Consider the following 27609-nt stretch of genomic DNA (forward strand, 5'->3'; position numbering starts at 1 on the left):
TCTTTTTAAAAGGTGGCTGCACATTCTCTCTCATCGCCTTCTGAACTGGAAGAGAGGGACTTGCTATCGTATTCAGCTTCTTTGGAGGATGTCAAGACAGCAGTTCTTGGTCTCCTGATAATTCTTCAGGTAAATGCTACAGAGCATTAAACATGTCTTCCTCAGAATAGTCTTCTGCTGAGCTTGGCTTTTTAGATAACCATTCTCTCAAATATTCCAACTTTTGTTTTATCCACTTCATATTTTCATAGTTTTGGTCATACCTTTTGCTTTTGGGTACTGTATGATTGGTTGTTAAATGTTTTATCTCTTAATTTCTGTTGTGCAATGAATATGAACACATTTTCATGTGTGGAGGGCAGATGTGTTCATAAACTAGCAGAAAGGGAGTGGTTCATAACCTTGTGTTTGGGTAGTGTGTCCTGAGATACGTTAAGTAGTTGTGAAGAGCTGGTTGTTCCAACCAGTGCACTCCTGGAGGCCAGCAGAGTTGCTCTGGAGTCTTCACAGAGGTTCTGTCCAGAGCCATCTGTTCACCTTGCTTTCAGGAGCAAGTTTTTGCTGTGTTTTTCTTGACTTCTCAGTGGCAGTACACATTTCCAAAGAACAGGTGTCAGCCTGCCTTTTCATTTGTGTTTCTGTTCCTCTGTAGACCAAGCTCTACAGCTTACCCTCCAGCCACGCCATGCGGGTGTACGAGATGCTGATTCACCACATCCAACGCCATTACATCTACACCTACAGCCTTGCTGTTGCCAGCAGCATCAGATTGCAGGTATAAGCAGTGCTTTTGGGTCGAGAGCTGCATGCTGTCTTTGGAATTCTTGGCTGGTAGGTGGGGAATGTGGGCTCTAGAGCTTGGCAGAAATGGAATTAAATGTTTCTTGGCTAGTAGGGGTATGTATATGTGCTGTAACACTAGAAGTGCTGCCTCCTACAGAGCTAGCCATCTATTAAAAATCCCTTTGTACTTGTAAAAGTATCACATGAGGAAGTGGGAGAGCACCCCATTGGTTTGGGTTTTGAGTGATTCCAGTGTTTTCTCTGTTGCAGGTGTTTGATTTCCTGCTGATGCTTCGAGCTGACTCCCTCCACCGTCTTGGCCTTTCCAACAAGGATGGGGCAGTGAGGTTCAGCCCTTACTGTCTATGTGATTTTGTGTAGGTTTCTCGTTGCATTAAGCAAAAGCTGTTCTCCAAACTACTTCATATTTTTGCACAAGCTTAATAGTCCATCAGTAGCAATCTGTAGTTTTTCTAAATCTTCCAAATCCTACTGAATCAGCTGCTAGACAAATCTGTAGTTACGACCTAGGATTGTCTCGACTAATAAGCCATTGGTGAATTGTTCTTACAAACCACTTGCCTACAGAGCTGTCAGTCTCAGGCATGACATTTCTGTTCCTGCTCACAAAAATATCAGCAATTTCCTGCCTATAAATTCAAGTTTTCACATTGAAGTTTGATTCAATGATTTGGACAAATCTGGCTATTTTTAATTTTATAGCTTCATCTGTAGTTCTTTGTGTTACGCACTCCCAAAAAGATATTTTTTTAAATTTGCTAGGGGCCTGGGTAGAAAAATCCTTAACCTGACCAAAAGGATGCATTACTGTCCGTCTGCTGGTGTTGTAGTTTTTTGTCAAACCAGGACAACTGGGCAATGCTGTGGTTTTTAATTGAAAATGCAATTTATATTGTTGTAAATTGGCTCAGGTGGCACTGTAGGTCACATGAATAGGCTGTTCTGGTCTTGATTTTACATTACGTATGTTTTTCTCCCTTTTGATGTTGTAGAGAAGCAGAGAAGAGGACTTCTGAGAAGAAGCCTGCTGGTACACTCTCTCCGCCTTCAGGAAGTCCCAGTGTGCCTTCCCAGAACGCCACCATTCGGATAGGACATCTGCCATACTCCATGGTCTTTGGTGTCCTCCTGCAGTGTTTGAAGCAAGTACGTCCACTCTGAATGACAGTTGTCATCTTCTTGTGAAATACATCAACTTAAACCAACTGGCTGGAGAATTCAGTCCCACAGTATCTAAATGACATATCTAAATGACAATACGTAAATCCTCGCTCTTGGGCAAAATCTGAGTGTAATTGTGCGAGTATCTAAATGACATCTGAAAACAATATGTAAATCCTTGCTCTTGGGCAAAATCTGAGTGTAATTGTGCAACTTTACAACCACCAGTGGGAGCACCAGTTCAGCTCTTCAGCAAATAAGCAAAGCTTTCATTTCACTCCGCTTCAGAGCAGACAAGGGCAAAAAAATGTGTTTGTCAAACAACGATCAGATAAGTCATCCTCTAATGTCCTTTCTGAAAGGGCATTTGAAACTAAACGAAACTCTCTCAGTGCAAGTTTTTGGCAACTTTACAACCACCAGTGGGAGCACCAGTTCAGCTCTTCAGCAAATAAGCAAAGCTTTCATTTCACTCCGCTTCAGAGCAGACAAGGGCAAAAAAATGTTTGTTAAACCAAGATCAGATAAGTCATCCTCTAATGTCCTTTCTGAAAGGGCATTTGAAACTAAATGAAACTCTCTCGGTGCAAGTTTTTGAAGTATTTTGAAAAATGATAAATGTTTCAGTCACTGTAAATATAAATGGTTCATTACTGGTGTATTGGACATTGTTATGTGCTGTGGGGTTGTCTTGCTCTGGAGGTTAATTAGTGCAGGTGGTTAAGAGAATTAAATTCTGGCTGTCATTTTGAGCTCAATCAGATCTTGATACAAGTTGTCTTCACGTTTGTGGTGCCAATATTGTACCTAGAGCTGGATGACAGACAGGAAGTAACTTGTGACAGCTGAATGCCACTTCTTTTTATGTAGCTACTGTGGCAAGACATACATCTGCCTAGGAAATGGCAAGTTGTCTGAAATTTCCTTGGTCTGACTTTCAAACTGAACTGAAATTGTAGCAAAATTTTTCACCTTAACTTTTTCTTTCTTTCCAGGAGACAGACTGGAAGGTGCTGAAGTTGGTCCTCAACAAATTACCTGAATCCCTCCGCTATAAAGTGCTATTTTTAACCTCTCCTTGCAACATAGACCTCCTGGCCTCTGCACTGAGCTACATGGTAATGTCATGCACCCTACTGATGTATAATCACCCTAGGTTGCTTGAAAGTTGGTTGGGTTTGGGGGAGTTTTTTGGCGTTTTTTGAGGTTTTTTGTTTGTTTTCTTCAGTGTAATATTTTGAAGATTAGCATACTGATTGTCAGTCATTCACCTTCCCTTTTTTGTGAGGATTGGTTTAGGTACAGAAGTAGATAATGATGAGTGTTTTTTCTCTGTGTATGTATGTATAAATGTGAAAAGGGAGCTATGGGCATTGCCTCTCTTTTTTAGAGAGTATTTTTAGTGTGAGGTGTTCTAACCTACTGTGTGATGTATCAGCTCACAGACAAAAAGACTACGGACAGGCTTCATGGTACCCCAGAAGGCTTTTCTCGCACGGATTTGCATCTGGCTGTAGTCCCAGTACTGACGGCATTAATATCTTATCATAACTATCTGGACAAAGCTAAACAGGTAAGGGGAAAGAAGGAGGGGATGGGGGGATGGGGCCTGAACCTGTATGGTAGATCATTTTCTCATAATAGCTGATGAGGAGACTTAAGTGCAAGGTAACACAGCCCTTTTCTGTTATAAAAAGCTGATTCGGAAGTATTTGGAGTGGGGTCAGGGGTGAAAAAACCACTTTGCTAACTTTGTGCAGCAGTAACTGGCTGGTCATTTGGGTTTGGTGTTCTCCATCCATACCTGTCCCCGCTTGCAGGTTCCTGAGTGGCTTTACCTTCTGCTGGAAGAAGGTAAAGAAGAAGATAAAATTCCATTTGATCAGAAACTTGAATACTAATTTCTAAAATCTCTACTTGATTAAAGTCCCATCTTGAGATTTTGGCCTAGAATACATGCAATGTTATTTAGGATTCTGTGTTAGTGCCTTTTGGATAAGAATTTATATGCATCATACAGGCCTTGCAGTAGTGATACCTTGCAAGCCGTTCTGAAACGCTAACTGAAATCAGGACATGGCACATCAGAAGTTTTCTCTTTCCCTGTATTATGACTTTTTTTTCTCTTTTTTACTCTTCTAGCGTGAAATCGTGTATTGCCTGGAACACGGTCTTATCTATCGCTGCGCAAACCAGTGCGTTGTGGCACTCTCTGTCTGCAGTGTCGAGATGCCCGACATCATCATAAAGGCACTTCCTGTCTTAATAGTCAAATTAACCCACATTTCTGCTACAGCCAATATGGCAATCCCCCTCTTAGAATTTCTTTCAAGTGAGTTGTAATGTTTTTTTTTTACTTTTGATCTTCTACAGTTGTAAATGGATTGTTTGCACTGAATATGGGTATTTTGATTGTGTTAGTCATATGGAACTCACTGTAAGGGTTTCTTGGTTTTTGGTGATGCCTTTGTACCATCCTCAAGACATAAATGTTTGATCATCTCTTGTTTGTTACTGTTTTTCTACTGAAAGCACTTGCACATGCTGAGGAAAGAGACATGCTTTGTGTCGTGCAGCCATACAGTGATGAGAAATACCAAGCTGCTTTCTCCACCTGGCTGCTTATAACTTAAATAGCATGAAATAATACCATGATGTTGACTTCCACGTCAGCTGACGATTTAGAAGAAACAAAACCAATTCAAATTAAACTTAATAGTGATCTTGAATAGTTTGTGTTCAGACCTCACCTGTGTTGGTTTTCTTCTTGACCTGTTCCAGCTCTAGCAAGGCTGCCTCACCTCTACAGGAACTTTGCAGCAGAGCAGTACGCCAGTGTGTTTGCCATCTCCCTGCCATACACAAACCCTTCCAAGTAAGTTCTTGGCAAATGTGCTTCTTCCTCATCTGTAAAATTAAAAGAATGAGACATGCTTCTTTTGTAGTACTTGGGTCAAAGTTATTTGTCGTATATTGCTTATTCTGGTATCTCCAGGCTTTATCTGAAGAAGGGACATAATTCACCTTGTCCAAAATCTGTTTTTCTTGAACAGAACTTTTGAGGTTTTTTTTTTTTCCTTTAATACTTACAGTAGGTAAAGGAACAGTTCTGTTTCTCACATTGAAAAGTCTTTCTGTTCTGGAATTGGCATCATAATGCAGCATTAAACTTTGTGGAGATCTTTCTGCTGTTTTAGGTTTAACCAGTACATCGTTTGCCTGGCCCATCACGTGATAGCCATGTGGTTCATTCGCTGCCGCCTTCCCTTCCGAAAGGACTTTGTCCCCTACATTACAAAGGTAATGGACACCACTGAATCAAACAGTATATAACAAAAATGATGACTTAAAAACTGCCTTGAGAAGTTTAAAGCTTCTGTTTGAAGCTAGAAAAATACTACTTTTCTTGCCAAGATGTTTTTCAAAACGGACAGTGAGTTCTTGTGTGTTGGCCCACGATTGTGGTCTTTCTGCACATGTTAGTCATTCACACTGTCATCTCTCTGTCTCAATCGGCAGGGGTTGCGCTCCAATGTCCTCCTTTCCTTTGATGACACACCCGAGAAGGACAGTTTCAGGGCTCGCAGTACAAGCCTGAATGAGAGGCCAAAAAGGTAAATTATATTTGACTCCAGCAGGGTCTTGTGTTCCCTGTTCTAGTGCTCACACCCTTCCCTGTGTTTTTCTCAAGGAGGCTGGGTCTAGTTATCCAAAATCTGACGGCGCATTCAAGCAAGCAAAGTAAACCTCTTTAGGTCAGGGGATTGTTAAAAGACAAACATAGGTTGGTAAGAAGCTGGAATCAAACCAAGCTGACAGTCTGATAGTACATATGAGCGCATCCCTGGCTGTTCTGTAAGCCTTTGTGGGAAGGTGTGGGGCTTTTTGTTGTTAATTTTTAAAAATCAACAGTTCTTTCAGTTTGATGTGTGTCATTACAACGCTCCCAGAGGTAATGGAGAAGGGTAATACCAGCAGTAATAGAATAAAATGTTCATATTGATAGTGTTAACTCTTTTGGATAACTGATCTGTAATGACTATTTAAGTGATTGCCAGAAAAATCATTGTGATTAGCAACCTGTATAAATTGAGAGAGCCAATGCTGTGTTTTTCCTTAGTGTTATCTGTCCAGTCAGCGTGCCGGGTACCAGACAGCTGTATCTGGATGTCCTGATCCTTTTTTTGAATCTTGAAGCCATTATGTCAGTTTTAAGCAAAGCCTAATGTTTCTAGGAGCCAGAACGTATCTTGTCTTTCAAAGTAACATTTGCTGAGATAGGAGAATATTCCCTGGAAGGCTTTCAGGGTTCCTCTAATGTTCTTTTACCTGCAGGGCTTACCTAAATTGGTTCACTTTAACTTGCTTCAGTGTTAATGTGCAGTGAGCATACACTGGCATTTGAACCCTGGGGAAAGTGCCTCTACTTTAACTGCAAGGCTCAAGGAGTATCTTGCAATGAAGAAACACCATCCCTGCCCTAATGCTATAGCTGTAAACCCTGTTTTGTGTTTCATCTCTCCCATCTCCTCCTCTTTCATTCAGAAACTTGGAAGAGAAGCCTTTTGACACTCGTCTCTCAAATTAGAATTTCAACTAATCTTTTTTTTTTTTCCCCCCCCCAAAAAACCTGTTAAATTCTACCAGGTTGGAATACTACTGTATCTAAAGGCTTTTGCTAATGCTGCTGGATCACTTTCCACAGAAATCTCTGCTAAGGAGTGTGGGCTGTGCTCAGGCAGCAACCCGAAACACCAGAATGGCAGGATGCCACTGCCTCTGAGTCTGTCTGAGCTTGGGTTCTGGCCAAGTGAGAGAGGAAAGAGCTTTGAGCAGATATCTGTTTCCTTGCTTGAGAAGCTTGTGTGCTTGCTTTTTGCTCCATAAGCCCAAAGAATAAGCATTTCTGTGCCCTAGCTGAGGTGCTGGGTGTCCCAAGAGATCAGGATCCCATGGTTGCTGAATGGCATGATGTTGGTGGAGGTGATTATCTCAGAGCATGAGCCTGAGCTCTCTGCAGGTCTCCAGCTGTGGCCAGCAGTGATCTGTCAGAGGTTGTTGGGAGAAGGAGGACAAATAAATTGTGATCCCTCCAGGTGGAGGGGATGTAATAAGCCACTGAAAGGAGGATATAAAATAAATCACGGTTAGAAAGAGCCAGAAGGGTTAAATTAATATCTGCGTTTTATATTTGGGGCTGTGAACTGCTGTGCCAACTGGTATGTCCAAATTAATACTGGGCCAGGCATGCATCTCAGCTGTGACTAATTAAAGTGCCTCTTAGATGTTAATTGCTGTCATCTCCCACATACGGTTGGCACCTGACAGTGTAAAGGCTTATCTTCCTTTCTGTTCCAGTTGAAAGTCAAGTGTGTTACCTGGAGGCACCCGAAATGAGAGAGCTTGTTTGACAGAGAGCGACAGCCAAGAGGATGTTTGTCTTCTTGCCCTTCCATCTGTCCAGTGAGAGCAGGATCAGTCTCCTGTAGAGGGGCTGAGCCTCCCCCAGTGTCTCTGAATGGAGCTAAGGGGCACCTCTGACTGGCTCTGGGTGTTTTTGAGATTCAGGGGAGAAGGTCAGATTTGGGCCAGGCCTGACAGAGGTAGAGACGGCTGACGTTTTCCTGTGTCTCTTAGAAAAAGGTGCTGCTGCCCGGTATTGGTAAAGCATTTTAGGACCTGGTCTCTGCAGAAGTAGTCAGGTTTTTAGCCATGCTGAAGTGGTGAGTTGGGGTGACACAAGAGGTGGTTGAACTGCACAAAACTTCTCAGACTGGAGAAGTTTGTGCCAAATTAACATTCAGGTGCTTTTGCCTTTGTTTAACAGCGCAGTATTCCAACTGTCATTTCAATCAGTTTTTTTGTTTTAACTTGTACTAATTTCATTTGTTTTGTAGCACGTTTAAAATCTTGTTTTCAAAATGTGGTTTGTCTTTTTAATGCTTTCAGCTCTGCTTGTTTGTACGTTTTAATTTTTGTTTTCCTTTTTTGGCATTTGTTTTATTTTACATCACCCTCCGGGATCCCCCAATATTGACCCTGTGACCTGTGACCTTTCAACCTACATCCCTACAATGATTTCCTCCCTTCCTGTGACCTCTTTTGGGGCTTGGTGCTTCTCCACCTAGTAGTTTAAGACTAGCCAAAAATGCAAAGCAAGGCTTGAATAACTCTCCTCCAGTGAAAGAGCTGAAAGAATCCTCTGCAGTTGATGCCTTCCGATCCCGCAGCATCAGTGTGTCTGAACATGTGGTCCGCAGGTAGAGGCACTTTAAATGGGGAGAATCCAAGAGCAACTCAGCACTTGGAAATTTTACTGCAAGGGTGGGTGGAAGCAGGGTGGATTTGCATGTGGGATGCTTGCATGACTTTGCTACTCAATAAAAAAACTGGCCTTAATCACAGTCAAAGGCTTTGGGAAAGCATCATGGGTATCCCATGGCTTCCCAACGCCGGCTGTTGGGTTGTCACATCACACCCTGTGTTGTGTGTGGTTACTTTACCCTGTTCTCTGATGCTTCAGCAACAAAAATTTCTATTTTCAAAGCGAAGATGATGAATGGGGGAAAAACAAACAAACAACACTTTAAAAAAAAAAAAAGGGAAAAAGGTTGCATTCTGTGCAAGTGAGAATCCTGGTTAAAACTCACTAAAACTTCAGCCTTCTCAGCAGTGGCTTGCCCCAGGAGAGGCTTTTGATATTCTGCAAACTTATGTACAGACCTTCCTCCCAAGCTATGAGGAATAGTTCTGGCCTCAGTTTAGGATTTGTTCTTTGAGGCAAAGGGAGCTGACGGAAGTATTCTGGTCTAGAGTATGATGCTATGAAAGCCTGAATTTGTGTTTCTGAAGAGCAGTGAAATGTATGGTCAGCCTATATGAAGCCATTGCTTTCACCACTAAAGAAAACAGGTTTTGATCATAGACGTTGATTTGCACACATGAAAGATGAAACAATTTGGTTTTTTTTGTTTAAAACATATTTCTGGATGATATGAAGCCATTGCTTTCACCGCTAAAGAAAACAGGTTTTGATCATAGATGTTGATTTGTACACATGAAAGATGAAACAATTTGGGTTTTTTTTGTTTAAAACATATTTCTGGATCACTTCCCTTGAGTGTTAAACTGCTGTGTTTAACATGTTGGTTTAAAATCTGAACCTGAAGATTTGTGCCTAAGGATTGCTGGCAGTGGAACTTTATTTTTCTGTGGTTTTATTTTTGACTATATGGTCTTTGGGGGAAAGACACTGAAGTGACTGGATTGTGAATACGATTCTTGCACTTCATCTCTGATATCCCCATCAGTCTATTAGGCCTGTTATTGCCATTGTTTTAAATGGTATCACTAACTTGGCTGATTTGAAGGCAGAGTTGCTCTCTATTCCTGTGCCAATTTCCTGTTCAGAGTGCAATTTTTTTTCTATTTCAAGTTAAATTAGGTTTTACATAGCTATTAAATTTGGTGAGAAAAAAAATCAATATATGAAAGGGATGCAACAGAGAAAAAAAGAACATCAAAGGATCATAAAGTTAAGTCTGGAGTGCCCCAATTTATGGCTCATGGGCAACACTGTGCCTGGGAAACTGCAGGTGATGGGATGCTTGCCCTCACTATAGATTAGTGAACTCAAAGCATGGTGCTGCCACTCACTCTTTGCTTGGTGCACTTGCCCATGGGCCACCAACATCAGAGAGCGCTGGCCTGACCTAGGACATTAAATGTTTCTCAAGTCTCTCAAGATAAAATACATTTTCTGCAACGACCATCTACAAAGAACAACAAGAGGCTGATCCAAAAAGATTTTTATGATGGCCTGGGTTTGATGTCTGGCCACCTCTCTGATGTGGCACGTGCATGTATCGCAGGTTGTTCTGCATCACAGTGTCTTTCGGGTGACAGGGACAAACGTTTTGCAATGTGATCTGTCAGTTGGAAACATTCTCTTCTAGTCGGATACAAACCTCCATCACTAGTTCAAGCCTGGGCTCTGCGGATGAGAATTCAATGGCTCAGGCTGATGACAACTTAAAAAATCTTCACCTGGAGCTCACTGAGACCTGCCTGGATATGATGGCTCGATACGTCTTTTCCAACTTCACGGCGGTGCCTAAGAGGTAGGGGTCTGTCGGTGGCCATGGGAGAGATGGTTTTGTTTGAGGTTCATATTTAATTTTCTTAGTGGAAAATTACCGTGACACATTAGAGATTCTGGCAGGCCCAGGCTCTGAAGCTGTTCCTCACAGATAAAATCTGCCTTGGCTAAATATGAAGTTAAATGAGAGAAGTCCATTGGAGCCAACCAGCCTTTGCCTCATCCTTGAACTGTTGAGAAGGAGGTGCCTCCAAGGCATGCTGTCTGTGCACGATGCTTTGCTCATGTCCTTGCTGGATAATCACAGTCCTTGCTGCAGAGCTGAGGTCGTGCCAGCTGGCTTCAAATGCAGGGCATTTACTTTTCTTCCTGACCCTTCCCAGAAGGAGACACACAGCTCAGACATGACTTGTTCCCTTCTGCTCTGCGATGTGTGTCCAATAGTACTACTACTGATTTGATGTTAAATTCAGCTCATCCCTTATCTGGATGGATGTGTGTGTTAATGACCAGGGGGTATGTTAAAAATGCTGTATAAAGAAGGAAAGCGGGCAGTACCTCCTACACAGTGACATGAAATAAGTTGCCTGGGAGCTTTGCTCATCACAGATGTGTTTCTAGGTCTCCTGTGGGTGAGTTTCTGTTGGCTGGAGGAAGGACAAAGACGTGGCTGGTTGGTAACAAGCTGGTGACCATCACTACAAGCGTTGGAACAGGGACAAGGTCCCTGCTTGGCCTAGACTCTGCAGACCTCCAAAGCAGCACAGAATCAAGGTAATTTTTACTCTCATTTATAGAAATTTCCACCTAACAGAGTCACTTAACCAATGTTACAGTGCATATTTTTAGATTTTCCTCTTACCAAAAGAGTAGTGTCTCATTTGTCCAGCACGACTGATTCCTTTCTCAGTATCATCAACCTCTTTTTTCACAGCTCAGACCCTGTTTTGCAAGTGAGACAAACTAAAGAAGCTCCAGCAAAACTGGAATCTCAAGCTGGGCAGCAGGTTTGCAGAAGCTCTCGCAACAGAGTCCGCTCCATGTCTGGTAAATTCTGATCCTGGAGTCTTTCTGCCATTTCTGGGTCTATGTTGTGGGCTTAAGTGTCCAAGTGCCTACTGAAGAGACCTGTGCCTAAACTAATTTGAGATTCTGGGCCTGTCTGGTATTTAATGGTGGGGCAGGAAACAGTAGCTGTTGACCTGAGGGGTGGTGGTGCTCCTCCTGCTGCCTCTCCTTGCAGGAAAGCTGTGGTGGTTGGTTGAAGTGGTGAATACTTGCAGTGAGAATCACCTAGGTTTATCTAACCTCATGGTTTATAAGAAACACATAAAAGGTGAAGTTCTCTTAGGTTCCCAATATTGTGCACGCAGCTGCTAGAGGAGCTTAAAAGACATTATTTCTGAATTATTTTTAGTGCTAACTAAGCATGGCTCTCCCTTCTGTGTCTGTCTTACTAGGTGGTCATGCCTTACGTGTCGGTGCCTTAGACAGCTCAGCCTCCCATTTTCCCAGTGGCTCGGCTTCCCAAGGGTCACAGGGTCCTCCTGCTCCTGCGTCTCGATCAGAGAAGACTAATCCTGCTCCACAGACACCTCTGCAGAAAGAAAAAGCAAACTTAGCTGCCTATGTCCCACTGCTGACACAGGGATGGGCAGAAATCCTAGTGCGCAGACCCACAGGTAACTTCACCTCGGTGTGGAGCGAGCTCTCTTGCCTTGCTGAGAAACCAGAGCCTGTGTGAAGAAGAAAAATCCATATTTAATTGCAAATGGATCTCTATTTTGCTTATTGCCTCCTGAAACTAATGTCTGATGATTCTTTCAAATCACTCCGTAGTGTTTTAGACCTACAAGAGACCTGTGAAAAGATTGAAGCACGGACCTAAATTTCTATATAGAGTCAGATAATATCAACCCTACTTGGCATTTCCTATTTTTACACTGCTCTGTGGTCTTTCTTGACAATCTGTCTACTGTGTTTTAGCTTCCCATGCTGGATTGGAGATGAGTGAGTCTTATGGCTAGAGGAGCTGCATAGTTGTGCCTGCTGTCAGGGAAAGAATAATGACGTGTTCAAGGTCAAAATTCTTACAGGACATTGACAGGGAATTGTCTATTTCAGCTGAAAGTTGCTTTGTGAGAAAATAACTGATCTGGTGTCAATAATTATAATACCTGAGTGTTTGGGATGCCTTTTGGGAGTCTGCTGTAGTAATGAGTTAGCAGGAATGGTTTTTGAAGAGCTTGGGGTGAAGTACAGAGCTCTGGGAGCTACTTACTGAAAACAGGAAATTAATCAAGTGATTCTGCCAAATGTTGGGAGAACTGAGAACTTGGTCTGGTTTGATTTTTACTTGCAAAATCCAAAACAATTTGTGCTTTTTTTTTTGGTGTGAGTTGTAAACTTTCTGGAGTTGGGAGTACTTAATACTCTTCCCTAATTGTCTTGTACCAGGTAACACAAGCTGGCTGATGAGTCTGGAGAACCCGCTCAGTCCATTTTCTTCAGATATTAACAACATGCCCCTGCAAGAGCTCTCTAATGCACTCATGGCTGCAGAGCGTTGGTGTGAGTTGTAAACTTTTTGGAGTTGGGAGTACTTAATACTCTTCCCTATTTGGTGTGAGTTGTAAACTTTCTGGAGTTGGGAGTACTTAATACTCTTCCCTAATTGTCTTGTACCAGGTAACACAAGCTGGCTGATGAGTCTGGAGAACCCGCTCAGTCCATTTTCTTCAGATATTAACAACATGCCCCTGCAAGAGCTCTCTAATGCACTCATGGCTGCAGAGCGTTTTAAAGAACACCGAGAAACGGCTCTTTATAAATCCCTCTCTGTGCCCTCCTCCAGCCTGGCCACAGGGACAGCCAAACCGTCGCTGCTCCAGCGCTCCAACACAGGTGAGAGATGGGAAGCCAGTAGTGTGTCCAGCATAGCTGACACTGGCCTCTTTTAAAGTCTGTTGAAGTTACTGCAGGGCATCTAGAACAGTGAAGTTAGTAGCATGAGGAATAACATGGCAGCGAGAAGGGGAATCAGTTCTTGTTCCAAGAAGTTTTCGGTGAAAAATTCCCTTCCTCCTTGCTTCTGATGTTCTGTTGGAAAGTACCTCTCTTTCTTAAAAGAGAGGAAAGAGGGGAGTAATGGAGTTTCTTTGGAGGAGTAATGCGTTTCATGCTGTTTCCCAAATGAAAGTGAACAAAGTCATGGATCTTTTCACTCTTCCACTTGTTTGGGGCTGATCTGGGCATCCCACACGTGGATGGATCTTCCCATGCAGCGTTTCCATTTCCATTTGTCTTCAGAACGGGAGTTTGTGTGGGGCAGTGAGAGCACTGGGTTCCTGGGAGAGTGGCCTGTTACAAGCCTTGCCAGCCAGGATCAGTTAGTTGCCACTGTCTTTTACAGCATGAGACAGCAGAATGCAGATTTATTCACCTCTTGAAAGGGACTGTTTAGCCTTCAGACCCGTGGAGATGAATCACTTTGAGTTTCTTTTGATGGCTTTATTTTAATGTAGTGGCCGGGGCTTTTCACTGTATTTACTTTGGTGCCAATTCACTTTCCAAAGGGCTGTTGATGTTGGGAGGTTTGTGTTGACCAACAGCTGAAATTTTTAAAGCTTTGTGTAATCCCTGCTCAGAGCTCTTATCTACAACATCTAACGCTGAGGCTCTTGGCACTGCCAGCACTATCGAAACTGAGCAGCAGTAACAGCAGACGAGGCTTTTTTTGGGGGGGAGGTGGCCTCAATGCTATGAATTGTTTGGAAATCTGGTAAAAATGCTAGTTTTCAGGATTATTTTAAACAGGGCAGGATATGATTTTAGGATTTCAGAATGCGTAAATGCAAAATTAGAGTCAAAATCAAATTATCGCCTTTTTGAAAAAAAAAATTAAATTTTTATCGGTGAACATTTTTATTGACTCCTACGAATTTGTGGTGTGTAGGTGCTAACTGATTAGCTGAAAGAAGCGCCCACCTGAATGTCACTCCCGTGGCAGTCTGAGAAAATAATTTTAGCCACATTCTTGTTACCACAATTTTTTGCCGGAGCTGGCTGGAGAATGAATGTTTTGAGGAAGTTTTGCTGTCAGACTCTCACACGTGTGTTGTTCTTCCTCTTTAGAGGTTAAAACTACATGAATCTGTATCCATATTTCTACCCTTCAGACTCTTCTGTGGGTTTAAAAATGATCTTTTGTGAAAAGTGTGTAGCCCAGGCAGAGCTCAGCCTGGTTTCCTGCGTGTCCCAGGGTAGCACTAAGGAATTTTCTGTTTCTAAAACTCAGGAAGGTGCAATTCTTCGAAGAGAGCAATTCGAGTCTGCATTGTTTGAATGTGTTTATGCCTCCTTATTCATGTTGAGACCTTGTACCCTTAAATTATCCCTTTGGCATCTAGTGAGCTTATCCCAGCTTGTCCTTTCCTTTGTTTTTATTTATTTATTTATTTATTTTAAAATAGGCTCTTGGTTACATTTTAAACTCTGTGCTTTTTAATTTATATTTTGTTTTCATATAGTCTCTCCTTCCTTTTGATGTAGCTGCTCACTTGATTTCCCTTTGCAGTGGCCTCTTTCTCTTCCATGTACCAGTCCAGTTGTCAAGGGAAGTTGCACAGGAGCATATCCTGGGCAGGTATATTTATATATCTTTAAGGAAAAAAAAAAAAAAAAAAAAAGTATTGCCATAGAAGAACACCTCTGATTCATAGAAAATGTCTCCCTCATACTTCATTTTCCCCTTCCATGTCTCCTGTCTGTACCCAGTCTCATTACTCTCAACAAATGGGATCTTGACTAGCATGAAGAAGTCCAAGCCAGATCCAACATTTGCAAGTGCAGGCGATTTCTTAAAGCAACTTTTATGTTAGCTGGGGTGGATTGGATTGTGAGTCATGAGACACAGTGTTAAATGACCTGTCAAAATGTCTGAGTGGCTTGATTTTGATTGAATTACTTATTTTCAGCTTCATTTTACAATTGGCTTTGTGTTCTGCTGAATGTAAAAGCTCTTGCTTCTGAGAATAGCGTAGTGTGCAACAGGACAAGCTACCCTGAAATGAAGTCCCCTGCTACTCAGCCCACAGGAATCTGTCAGAATTGGACAGAAAAGATAAAAGGAGCTGATATATATGAGATTATATATATATATAAAGTTTGATGTTAAAACGGATGTTGGTTAAAAGTTTTTTAAATAAAAAAAGAAGAAACGTATTTCAGAGGAAAACCTGCTAAATTCTAGCCTTTTGGAGGCTCTATAGCAGTGTAAAATCTTTCTCCGCTTCACTAAAATTGACTTAGTAATTAAATGAAGTGGAGATCAAATTGCATACCTTATGAGCACAACACCTGCATTGCTTTGATAATCTGCAATGCTTTCTGATTTTAATTAGAGGGTTGAAATGTCTTTCTCCCTTCTTTCCTTCACTGGAAAATTCTCTGTAGAGCAGCGGGGTTATTCTTAACTGCTGGTTATTGTTGACAAAGGCCTCTTAAAGCAACACAGAGATCCTGCAGTAAAATCAAATATTTTTCTGTACTTCTCTCTGCTCATGTTATTCTCTTCCCACCTAAAAAATAATCAGTGAGTGCTTGCATTATTTAAAATCACCAGAAATCTTGGCAGTAGCGTAAGAGCTAGGGAAGCTTGGAATCACTGGATATATGCAGGTGTGTTCTGGCTTGGACAGCTAACCAGATCAGCACGTTGTTTTGGGTTATTTTTGTTTTGGTTTGTTTTGGTTTTTTTTAGAAGGTATGTGTGTGCAATGCTAACTCTTAATTGCTTCTTTGAAATAACTTTGGTCCTGCGAGCTGAAATCAATCCAGGAAAAGCTGCTTTAGTGATTTTTTTTTTTTTTTTACTTTTTTTTTTTAATTTTGACGATTTTCTTTAATTTTTTGTGTGTGCTAATTTTTTATTTATTTATTTTTTAATTTTATTTTGGAAAACAAATCTTGGCCTTTCAGATTGGTCTTCCAGTCCCTTGTGTGCGTAATGGGAAGCCTCCTGTTCTCCAGCCTTTTCCTCAGGACAAAAAAAAACAAAACAGCAAGGCCAAGAGGAGCCTTTGGTCAGACTCATCCCTGTGGTCAGGGTCACTGCCTGGAGTAGAGACACTGTTAAATGCTGCCATAACCTCCTCCTCCACTGTAGGAAGGGCTTCCAAGGAGCTTTCTTGTCAGTGTGGTTTCATCAACCATTTGTCTGATCAGATGCCACGTGCAGGTTTCCCAGTATTGCTGCAGTGCATGTCTTACTCTTGCTCTCTTGTCCTTCCATACATCTAGGGCTGAATTTTTTTGCTTCTACTGAGACATACTAGGAAAACTGCCAAACTGCAAGTAAATGGCTCCTAGTAAAAATTTCTTATCTCCTTCTAGGCCACTACAAGGCACAGGAGCATTGCATTTCAATCCAAGAAAAAACTTAACTTTTTTGCACACTTGCATAGAACTGGTGTCTTCATTGCCTGGATAATGACGAACTTTTAATGCTAGTCTTGTACTTTCTTACATCTCTGTAGTTCCTGTCTGTCCTGATAACCGAGCATTGATGTCCAAGGTCCCATTTCCTCATTCTGTCCCCTGCTTGTTCATCAGTAACAATTGGAAACACTTATTTTGACCAAAGCAGACGCAGCCCTTTGCTGTGAGGGTAAGGCGATCCGTTACTCTATACAAAAGGGGGAGCCAGGAGCAAGTCTGACATGACAAGAAATCAAAGAACCAGAGCAACTCATTCAATGTGGCCTTCCATTGAAATCCCGTAGGGAAAAGGCTGGTACTTCAGAGGAGAGGCCGGGGGCCTGCCGGGCTGTGCCTCTCCACAGACTTCAGTTCTCCTGCCTTGTGTCTCGGTAGAGTCCGCAGTGGTGCTGGAGGAAGGGAGTCCCTCTGAAATGGAGCTCAAGGAAACCGAGTCCCCAGCTGAGTCTCCAGAGAGTGAGGACATTGATACTTCATGTTCTGAACAAGTCCTGAGCGAGGAGAGGTTTGGTAAACCCCAGGAGTCTTACAGCAGGGTAAGAAGCAGCAGGTTAACCCCTTCTGTCCTGTATGACAGGACTTAGTGACGTGGTTTAGTGATGGTTCTTATCAGAGTTACGTTGATGGTTGGACTAGATGATCTTAAAGGTCCCTTCCAACCTAGACAATTCTATGATAGCCCTGTCTTTAGGCATGAGGTAGAATTCTCTGTGCACAGATGAGTCCCCCTTGGCACCCTCTGAAAGAACTCATTAATTAATACCAAAATGCACAAGCAGTCATAATTCAGAGTTTGGATGGCTCATGAGGGACTGCATGCAGTTTTATTGGGGATCCTCCATCCGCATTACTTTGTGCTGGGCATCTTTCTGCTCATCTTTTCACTGGAAGTGTCAAGGGGTGCCTCGAGCGTTACTGTTGTCAGCTTTTATTTTGCTGTTATCAGGAAAACTGTTCATCTTTGTTTCTCCCTTTTTAAGTCCTCCTCAACCTCCAGCCAAGAAGAAAAATCTCTGAAGTCAGAAGACCTGGTGGAGGGTGGAATTCCCATCGGGAGAGTCCTGCCGTCAGAGGATGGCCGAACGCTGGAGGAGCTTTCCTTCCAGCCATCCCAGCCCCTCAGCAAGTCGAGCTCTTCCCCTGAGCTACAGACACTGCAGGAGGTCCTCAAAGATGCAAATGGCAGAGAAGTAACAAGGAGGCTGAGCACAGAAGTGAAATCAAAATCCCAGTCTGGGAACCTGGAAGGGGAAGGGCTGGGCAGTTGGCTGGGCAAGGGGGAGGACACCAGAGTGACAGGGTCGGGTGGGTTGGATGGCACCGGTCCTGTCACCTCACCTCGCTCCCCCTCCGGGCACCGGCCCCGAGGATACACCATCTCTGACTCAGCCCCATCCAGGAGGGGAAAAAGGATCGAGAGAGATGCCTTCAAGAGCAGAACAGCAGCCTCCAATGCTGAGAAAGTACCTGGGATAAACCCAAGGTGGGTGGAGAGGCTTATTGAAGCTAAAAATGATGAGCTCAGAATTGCTGTAGCCGTGGCTGGATTCTGCTGGTTTTGTGGGATCTACAAAACAATATCTGATTAAAAAGAAAGATGAATTACCTGTTTTTTTTTCAGGAGCTAATACAGGCTTGTTGAACCCACTACCACCAAATTAACTTTGTGATTTAGGAAACGGATCTCTTAAGTGGTTAAAGAAATAGTTTCCTTGTGTTCTTAATCTATCCCAATTTAGGTTCCAAATGCACAGGGGGCGTGAATACAGGTCACCTGGAGTTAATTTTGCTGTGCACAGAATGAATTACTAGTCGTGCAGTTCAAGAAATATAATGTGCAAAATGCCAAGAAGAAGGAAAAGAAGGGGTTATAATAATTGCTTTTTGAACGATAGGTATTGGTAGTTGCCCAAAATTGCTTTATGAGACAATCTTCATCCTGTTGAGGGCAGGTAAAACACAAATGTCTGTAAGTTTATTTAGGTGCTCACCTAGAAACACCCCCAGTGGCTGTGAGGCAGGAGCACGTTCCTACTCCTCGGCTCAGGGTGAAGATCCCCTTTTGAGGGGGAATTTGTGCGGCTGCCGCGGTTTGACATAACCGTTGGGTTTTATGACAGGGATCTATTACCAGCTGCAGGTAGTCCAGGTACCTAAAGTGTCTCTAGATGAGTAATGCTCTGTTAAGCATTTTAATTGCTGCTCTTTTGTACATAATGTTCTTACGTATAACAGGTGAAAATGGACTTAATTTTTATGGTAACAGGATTTCCCCCCCTCCCTCAGCTTTGTGTTTTTACAGTTGTACCACTCCCCGTTCTTTGGTGATGAAAACAACAAGCCCCTTTTGCTGCCAAATGAGGTAAGCAAGGATATTGTTTATTTTTTTTAATTCTTCTTGTTAATTTTTCTAACATCATTACTTTTTTTGAACATAAATGATAGTAGTTAATGGGTACTCAGCTCAGGTAGTGCAATTTAAAGGTGGTTCCTACCAGCAGTGCTACAGGTGGAAGATTTTCTGTTCCCCAGTCCTGGTGGCTTCCCCTTTATGGCTCTGGATTGAATTTGAGATATTGGGAGATTTTGTTGGTGCTGTTTCAGAATCCCAGCCAGAAAGCAGGATGATTTGGGGAGTTTTGGTTTTTGCTGGTAGGAGGAGAGCAGGATGAAGACTGACCAGTAGGTGATATTGGCAGAACGTCCCTAGACAAACTTAGCCCTCTGTATAATTGGGAGTGGCCAAGAAGCTTTCTGTGGTCATCTGAGAGACGTGTCATCAACTTCCTGGAGAAATAGTGCTGGAATGGGGTTCTTGTGAACTGAGCACCACAGACCTGCTGATGGTTTCCCCTTGCTTTAGGTTGGGGTGGTCAGGCAGTAGGGAGCCCAAGTGAGATGAGGTGATGCCTTCTGCTAAAAATGTTCTTCAGAGCAAGAGACGTAGTGATTTCTCATGCCTGGAGCTTAAATTGTAGTGACAAGTGCATCTTACCCGTGCAGTTTGCCAGATTAATCTCCTCTGAAGTATAAAACCAAGAGAGTGTGGTGACAGATGCCATATAGCACTGCTCTGTACCTTGGGCTGGGCCCTCCCAGAACAGAGTAGGGCAGCACTCCTCGAGGGAGACACTAGTGAAGGTCAGGAATCTGTGCTCACGTTGTGGTATCATTGTCCTGAGAGGGGTTTTTAGGGTGGACAGTGGGTGTGTGCAGATAAACTTTTAAAGATATGACCCATGTTTTCATTGTAGACGTTTGAAAGATCAGTGCAGCTCCTGGATCAAATTCCTTCGTACGACACGCACAAGATTGCGGTGCTCTACGTTGGAGAAGGCCAGGTGAGTTGTGGGAGATCCCTTAAGCCTTTAATGGTTACATCTCCACAGAAGGCCAGGCACCACTGCTCCAGAGCCTTGCTTTTCCTTAGTTTCTTGCACTTAAAATCAGTGCCTGCGTGAAGCCCTTCTGGGAAGGTAATAACCTAATCCCTTGTGCTGATTGAGTGCTCTCAGCTCTCAGTGTGGGATTCCCATGTCCTTATTTCCTAGAGCAACAACGAAATTGCAATTCTGTCAAACGAACACGGATCCTATCGCTACACGGAGTTCCTGACTGGCTTAGGGAAGCTCATTGAGCTCAAAGACTGTCAGCCAGATAAAATTTACCTTGGTGGCCTGGACGTGTGTGGGGAGGACGGACAGTTCACCTACTGTTGGCACGATGACATTATGCAAGGTAAGGTGGCCTCAGACACTGGAACTAGAAGGATGCTCTTTTCTCATCTTAAGACTGACCTGCCTTCTACAAACTGTTTCCTTCCCAGGGATGTAGTAAAGATGACCTGGGGCTCTGTTCTCCTCCCGTTCTCTCAATTAAAAAGAAAGATGAATTACATGGTTTTTTTCAGGAGCTAATACAGGCTTGTTGAACCCACTACCACCAAATTAACTTTGTGATTTAGGAAACGGATCTCTTAAGTGGTTAAAGAAATAGTTTCCTTGTGTTCTTAATCTATCCCAATTTAGGTTCCAAATGCACAGGGGGCGTGAATACAGGTCAGAAATGGATCTCTTAAGTGGTGAAAGAAATAGATAGTTTCCTTGTGTTCTTAATCTGTCCCAATTTAGGGTCCAAATGCACAGGGGGCGTGAATACAGGTCGAACCCACTACCACCAAATTAACTTTGTGATTTAAGAAACGGATCTCTTAAGTGGTTAAAGAAATAGTTTCCTTGTGTTCTTAATCTATCCCAATTTAGGTTCCAAATGCACAGGGGGCGTGAATACAGGTCACCTGGAGTTAATTTTGCTGTGCACAGAATGAATTACTAGTCGTGCAGTTCAAGAAATATAATGTGCAAAATGCCAAGAAGAAGGAAAAGAAGGGGTTATAATAATTGCTTTTTGAACGTTAGGTATGGTAGTTGCCCAAAATTGCTTTATGAGACAATCTTCATCCTGTTGAGGGCAGGTAAAACACAAATGTCTGTAAGTTTATTTAGCTGCTTGCCTAGAAACACCCCCCGTGGCTGTGAGGCAGGAGCGTGTTCCTACTCCTTGGCTCAGGGTGAAGATCCCCTTTTGAGGGGGAATTTGTGCAGCTGCCGCGGTTTGACATAACCGTTGGGTTTTATGACAGGGATCTATTACCAGCTGCAGGTAGTCCAGGTACCTAAAGTGTCTCTAGATGAGTAATGCTCTGTTAAGCATTTTAATTGCTGCTCTTCTGTACGTAATGTTCTTACGTATAACAGGTGAAAATGGACTTAATTTTTATGGTAACAGGATTTCCCCCCCTCCCTCAGCTTTGTGTTTTTACAGTTGTACCACTCCCCGTTCTTTGGTGATGAAAACAACAAGCCCCTTTTGCTGCCAAATGAGGTAAGCAAGGATATTGTTTATTTTTTTTAATTCTTCTTGTTAATTTTTCTAACATCATTACTTTTTTTGAACATAAATGATAGTAGTTAATGGGTACTCAGCTCAGGTAGTGCAATTTAAAGGTGGTTCCTACCAGCAGTGCTACAGGTGGAAGATTTTCTGTTCCCCAGTCCTGGTGGCTTCCCCTTTATGGCTCTGGATTGAATTTGAGATATTGGGAGATTTTGTTGGTGCTGTTTCAGAATCCCAGCCAGAAAGCAGGATGATTTGGGGAGTTTTGGTTTTTGCTGGTAGGAGGAGAGCAGGATGAAGACTGACCAGTAGGTGATATTGGCAGAACGTCCCTAGACAAACTTAGCCCTCTGTATAATTGGGAGTGGCCAAGAAGCTTTCTGTGGTCATCTGAGAGACGTGTCATCAACTTCCTGGAGAAATAGTGCTGGAATGGGGTTCTTGTGAACTGAGCACCACAGACCTGCTGATGGTTTCCCCTTGCTTTAGGTTGGGGTGGTCAGGCAGTAGGGAGCCCAAGTGAGATGAGGTGATGCCTTCTGCTAAAAATGTTCTTCAGAGCAAGAGACGTAGTGATTTCTCATGCCTGGAGCTTAAATTGTAGTGACAAGTGCATCTTACCCGTGCAGTTTGCCAGATTAATCTCCTCTGAAGTATAAAACCAAGAAAGTGTGGTGACAGATGCCATATAGCACTGCTCTGTACCTTGGGCTGGGCCCTCCCAGAACAGAGTAGGGCAGCACTCCTCGAGGGAGACACTAGTGAAGGTCAGGAATCTGTGCTCACGTTGTGGTATCATTGTCCTGAGAGGGGTTTTTAGGGTGGACAGTGGGTGTGTGCAGATAAACTTTTAAAGATATGACCCATGTTTTCATTGTAGACGTTTGAAAGATCAGTGCAGCTCCTGGATCAAATTCCTTCGTACGACACGCACAAGATTGCGGTGCTCTACGTTGGAGAAGGCCAGGTGAGTTGTGGGAGATCCCTTAAGCCTTTAATGGTTACATCTCCACAGAAGGCCAGGCACCACTGCTCCAGAGCCTTGCTTTTCCTTAGTTTTTTGCACTTAAAATCAGTGCCTGCGTGAAGCCCTTCTGGGAAGGTAATAACCTAATCCCTTGTGCTGATTGAGTGCTCTCAGCTCTCAGTGTGGGATTCCCATGTTCTTATTTCCTAGAGCAACAACGAAATTGCAATTCTGTCAAACGAACACGGATCCTATCGCTACACGGAGTTCCTGACTGGCTTAGGGAAGCTCATTGAGCTCAAAGACTGTCAGCCAGATAAAATTTACCTTGGTGGCCTGGACGTGTGTGGGGAGGACGGACAGTTCACCTACTGTTGGCACGATGACATTATGCAAGGTAAGGTGGCCTCAGACACTGGAACTAGAAGGATGCTCTTTTCTCATCTTAAGACTGACCTGCCTTCTACAAACTGTTTCCTTCCCAGGGATGTAGTAAAGATGACCTGGGGCTCTGTTCTCCTCCCGTTCTCTCTCTGGTATCTCTGCAAGCCATGTGTTAAAGTCTAGGAGAGATGCACACCTGCCTTATTTAAGGAAAAAAAAATAATTACAGCACTGTAAAAATAGTCTACTCTAGGTTGATATGGTTTGGTATAGAGGTTTGTAGAACAAGCTGTTTGTTCTTCTGCTGCTATGAGGGCTGTTAACTGAGGGTGGTGTGTCCATGTCAAAACTATGCTAATTGTTTCTCTGAAGAATAGTATTGAAGGCAGGAGGGTTGTCATTACTGTGGTCATTGCTAATTGAACCGCAGTGTTACCCAGCTCCTGCAGCACCAAGCAGTGCAGGTATCACCCAGCATCCAACAAGCTATGAAGAACTTCCCAAATTTTTTCTTACAGCTCTATGCATCCCAGTCATCTTCCTTAGCCTGGTTCCCTGGGCAGCTGCAGGTTACTCATGGTGGCCCTGGTGCTCTGCAGAGCTCAGCCAGGGGAAGTGCTGCCTGTAGCACCAGTTATCCAGGCAAACCTAAGGGTTTTTCTATTTCCTCTTCAGCCATTTTCCACATTGCTACTCTGATGCCCACGAAGGATTTGGATAAATATCGCTGCGACAAGAAAAGGCACCTTGGGAATGATTTTGTGTCTATTGTTTACAACGATTCTGGAGAAGACTTTAAGCTGGGAACAATAAAGGTAGAAGATTTTCCTTGTGGGTGTGTTATAAAAAGACATGTGGCTGTTTGTCAAACCGTAATCTGATGTGTGTTATCTCAGCAAACAGTGTTGAGATCACGAATGGAGGTTATTTGCCTTGGTGCCTTCACATGTGTCAGTTTACGGCATTCACGAGAAGCACGATGGCTGCCAGGAAAACGTGTGTGACTATTTTATTGTTTTCTCATTAGGGTCAGTTCAATTTTGTGCACGTTATCATCACACCACTTGACTATGACTGTAACCTGGTGACGCTGCAGTGCCGGAAAGGTAGGAGTCCCTGGAGCCTTTGGTTTCAGAATTTCCTGTATTGGTGGTGCAATAACTGCCTCACTTTGCAGTGGTTTTGTGTTTCAAAAGTAAAAGCTTCAGGAGAAAAAGCTTTGAAACTCATTTGCTGCCCAGCTGTGTCTGGACATGTCCTGTTCCTCTGTCTTCCCCAAGATAAGAGGTATCTTCCCATTGTACCACCCGTACTATCTTCAAGCTTAAGACAAAGTGCCAGCAGAGGAGAGCAGGTCCCTCCAACAATGGCTTGTGAATACAGGAGGAGATGGTGGAGGTCCACTGCTGTCCTTCCCACCACTGCAGGACCTGATGCTTGGAAAGTGGCCATGGCTCCGTGCGAGTTCAGCAGCACTGGTGCAGTGACCTGCAGGAGCCTTTGCTTTCCTGTGCGAGTGCAGTGACCTGCAGGAGCCTTTGCTTTCCTCTTACCAAAGGGACACTTTGGGTGTGTTTTTTGCTCCCTCTTTGGTTCTTGTGATAAAGACCTCAGCCAGAATTGGAGAGCCAGCTGTGTTAAGTTGCAGTGCAAGTTCTGTTACATCTGGAGCTGTAAAGCTGGGTGGGAATTTCTGAGATTCTGTGGTGGTTTCTATTACTTGTCCATTTAGTTACTGGCAACTTTTCCCTTGTTCTTAACTGTTTTACAAGAATTTCTTTCTTCTTCCTTTAAAACAAAGACATGGAGGGTCTCGTGGACACGAGCGTCGCTAAGATCATCTCTGATAAGAACCTGCCCTTTGTAGCCCGTCAGATGGCCCTGCACGCTAACGTGAGTACCTCTGAGCTCCCCGAGACCTCCTGCCTTTCAGCTGCTGCCTTGGTCCATCACCAGCTTCCAAGGAAGAGAGTAGGGCTTGAAAGCAAATAAATAAGCTTTCTGTTTCAGTTTTTTCTGTCAACTGACTTTTAAGTCAAAGTTAACATGTGAAGCTATAACTTAGAGCTGTATTTCGCTATCAAACTGTACTGAAACTTTCTATTAATTTTGTTGTTAATGTGTGGTTATGTTAATGTGCCTCCTCTCTTTGAGACCTCCTGTCTTTCAGCTGCTGTCTTGGTCCATCACCAGCTTCCAAGGAAAAGAGTAGGGCTTGAAAGCAAATAAATAACCTTTCTGTTTCAGTTATTTCTGTCAACCTTAAAATTAGCACGTGAAGCTATAACTTAGAGCTGTATTTTGCTGCCAAACTGTACTGAAACTTTCTATTGATTTTGCTGTTAGTGTGTGGTTATGTTAATGTGCCTCCTCTCTTTCTCTGCTTCTCCCCACCCTTCCCAAATCAGATGGCTTCCCAGGTTCATCATAGTCGATCAAACCCTACTGACACCTACCCATCCAAATGGATTGCCAGGCTGCGCCATATCAAGAGGTTAAGGCACCGGGTGAGTAAAGCCCTCTGGTCTTAGTATTTAGAACTGGGCTCTACCTTAGAGTCTTCTTACAAATAAGGGACACAAAATCAGCGTCAGAACTTGCTGAGTAAGAGGAGGAATGTGTATGAAGGGTAGAATCCAGCTCTTGTGGGAGTGACCAGTGTAGCCATGTAGGTCTGGACTTGGGAACTTCTGAACAGCTTCCTTGGTGGCAAGAGGTTTGGGAACCCTAATGTCTGGACACGGAGCTGCACCCACACGGCACCGTGCTAGGGATGGTAGGACAAGCTGTCCTGATCAGCCTGCCCTGCCCAATGGAGAGTGAAAAGAGTTTCAGAGAGAATGGAGCTCATCTGTTCTGGCTTGACTTTCAGCTACGTGAAGAAACCCAGTACCAGACCCCTGGCCTTCCCCTGCAGATGCATCCGTCTGCTCCGACAAAGACCCCTCCCCAGATCCCTCAGGATCCTCCACCCACCTACGAGACCGGACAGAGGAAGCGGCTCATCTCCTCGGTGGACGACTTCACGGAGTTCGTGTAGGTGCCGGTGGGTCGCTGTGTCTGTGCTGGGACAGACGAGGCCACGGGAGAGTTTTACCTGCGTGTGGACCCCGTGGGGCTGCAGGGACAGAGAGGAGAGGGTTTGGCAGGCGCAGCGTGGCCCTGCTGTTTGCATGTGGACTCGGCATTGAACCGCACCGGGAGGCTCGAACGTTTCTCCATCTCAGCCCACCACTGTTGTCTGGCGAGGACACCATCCCCAGCAGATGCTCCAAGAGAGGACCAACTCTACGTGTCTTGTTTTTTATTTGGTTTGAGCTATTTCAAAGCTTCTGTCTCTGATGGGAACTTTCTTGCAGAACCTTTCTTTGGACTCCTTCCACACCAGCGTCTGGTGGGAGCAGACAAAGTGTGATATTCTGCAGTTCATCACGTAGTTGGAAGGTGCTGGAATTGTGGGAATTTTGTCAACTTTGTTGAGAATGAAGTATGAAGTATTGAAAATCCAGTCACTATTTCTAAGCACCCTGGAATCCCAGCTCCTCTCCAGGCCTCGGTGCCTCTCAGCACTTGAACTCTTCAGGCTCTCAGACTTGTTCTGCTGCCAGCTCTGCTAAAAGAGTTAATTTGGGTTCTCAAATGACCTGCCAAACCTGCTGCTTCAATTCCCAAGGATTTTGTCTCCATTTTGAGAGATTCACAGCAAACCTCCCCTTATTCAGCAGAAATGATTTTGCTCCCAGCAGTAACACAGACCAGGGGGGTGGACACCACTCGCTGGAGCAGCAGAAGGGCAGGAGCTGGGCCATGAATTACTTGGGATGAAGAGTCTGACCCTCGGGGCTGACTGGAGGAGTGTAGCCAGGGGGCCAGACCTGACTTCTGGGGTCAGCTGCAGAACTTCCTCTGGTTGCAGCGATGCTGGGGGTAACTCTTGTCCTTCCCTGGGCACCCGGTAAATCTCTTGTTGAAAGACTGTTGACATATCCTGGGGGGGCATCATCTGGAGTGAGTTTCAGCGCGTGTGCCTCCAGGTGGAATGGGATTATGTAGCCCATCTTACGGTAAGATGGTCCTCAGACACTACACTACCCAACTGGGAGAAACCCTGTAAGCTGGACTATACTGTGAGTACTTTATCTCCTGCTTTGTAAAATAAAAGGGGGGGAGAACTGCTCTTTAGTTCACAGCCAACGGCAGCGCCCTCGCCGCGGGGGTGAAGACAAGTGCAATCTGCACACCCAACTGTGAAGTGACAGGGGAGGGGACAAAAGTGATGCTACGAGCTTGTGCAGGGCTGTTTGGGAACGCTAAGTGTACGTTTGTGTTTTGAGTGTTCATAAGTCGTAAAGGAAATAAAATATTCGTATGGTCGGTGGGTTCTTGCTGGCCTGGGAAGATTCAAACTGTGTTTTGTAACCATATTGCTCATATTTCACCTCAAAATGCTGGGCGTGGTGTGGTACCTGCTGCAGTGGGTGCTTTTCTGGTGGCGTTTCCCCCCAGAGCAGCTCGATTGCTCCCAGGGGTGTTTGTGCAGGGGCAGCCCGGGGCTGAGAGAGCCCTCCTGCCGTGCTCTGCCTCCCTTGGGTCTCCTTTACCGTGACCACAGACCCTTCACCGACAAACTGATGGCATTAATTACAGCCCAGAGCGGCTCTAATGGGCCTGTGGATGTAAGAAAGTGTCTTGTAGTGTGCAGGAGACCTTAATTAAGATTCTGGTGGCAGACAATGAGGATGACAGTGGGCTGGGGAGGAATGGCTCTGGAGGAGACCTGGGAGCGCCACCGAGCTTTTGG

General features: G+C 44.0%; 1 protein-coding gene across 1 annotated transcript in view; it reads left to right on the forward strand.

Annotated features, from left to right (window-relative positions):
• Positions 1 to 27214, forward strand: part of TSC2 (tuberous sclerosis 2) — a 48742-nt gene extending 21528 nt beyond the window's left edge. Inside the window, exons 28-46 of the mRNA XM_014936177.1 lie at positions 10685 to 10837; positions 10998 to 11110; positions 11524 to 11745; positions 12752 to 12967; positions 14640 to 14708; positions 16937 to 17097; positions 17542 to 18044; positions 18848 to 18923; positions 19816 to 19902; positions 20113 to 20299; positions 21204 to 21232; positions 21350 to 21445; positions 22338 to 22424; positions 22635 to 22821; positions 23484 to 23623; positions 23836 to 23914; positions 24610 to 24701; positions 25217 to 25315; positions 25681 to 27214. Of these exons, the coding sequence (XP_014791663.1) occupies positions 10685 to 10837; positions 10998 to 11110; positions 11524 to 11745; positions 12752 to 12967; positions 14640 to 14708; positions 16937 to 17097; positions 17542 to 18044; positions 18848 to 18923; positions 19816 to 19902; positions 20113 to 20299; positions 21204 to 21232; positions 21350 to 21445; positions 22338 to 22424; positions 22635 to 22821; positions 23484 to 23623; positions 23836 to 23914; positions 24610 to 24701; positions 25217 to 25315; positions 25681 to 25848 (2764 nt within the window). The 3' untranslated portion in view covers positions 25849 to 27214. The remainder of the gene's footprint in view (positions 1 to 10684; positions 10838 to 10997; positions 11111 to 11523; positions 11746 to 12751; positions 12968 to 14639; positions 14709 to 16936; positions 17098 to 17541; positions 18045 to 18847; positions 18924 to 19815; positions 19903 to 20112; positions 20300 to 21203; positions 21233 to 21349; positions 21446 to 22337; positions 22425 to 22634; positions 22822 to 23483; positions 23624 to 23835; positions 23915 to 24609; positions 24702 to 25216; positions 25316 to 25680) is intronic.
• The last annotated feature ends 395 nt before the right edge of the window (positions 27215 to 27609 follow it).

Source organism: Calidris pugnax, unplaced genomic scaffold (genome assembly GCF_001431845.1).
Source record: "Calidris pugnax isolate Ruff unplaced genomic scaffold, ASM143184v1 scaffold17, whole genome shotgun sequence".
Lineage (NCBI taxonomy): Eukaryota > Metazoa > Chordata > Aves > Charadriiformes > Scolopacidae > Calidris > Calidris pugnax.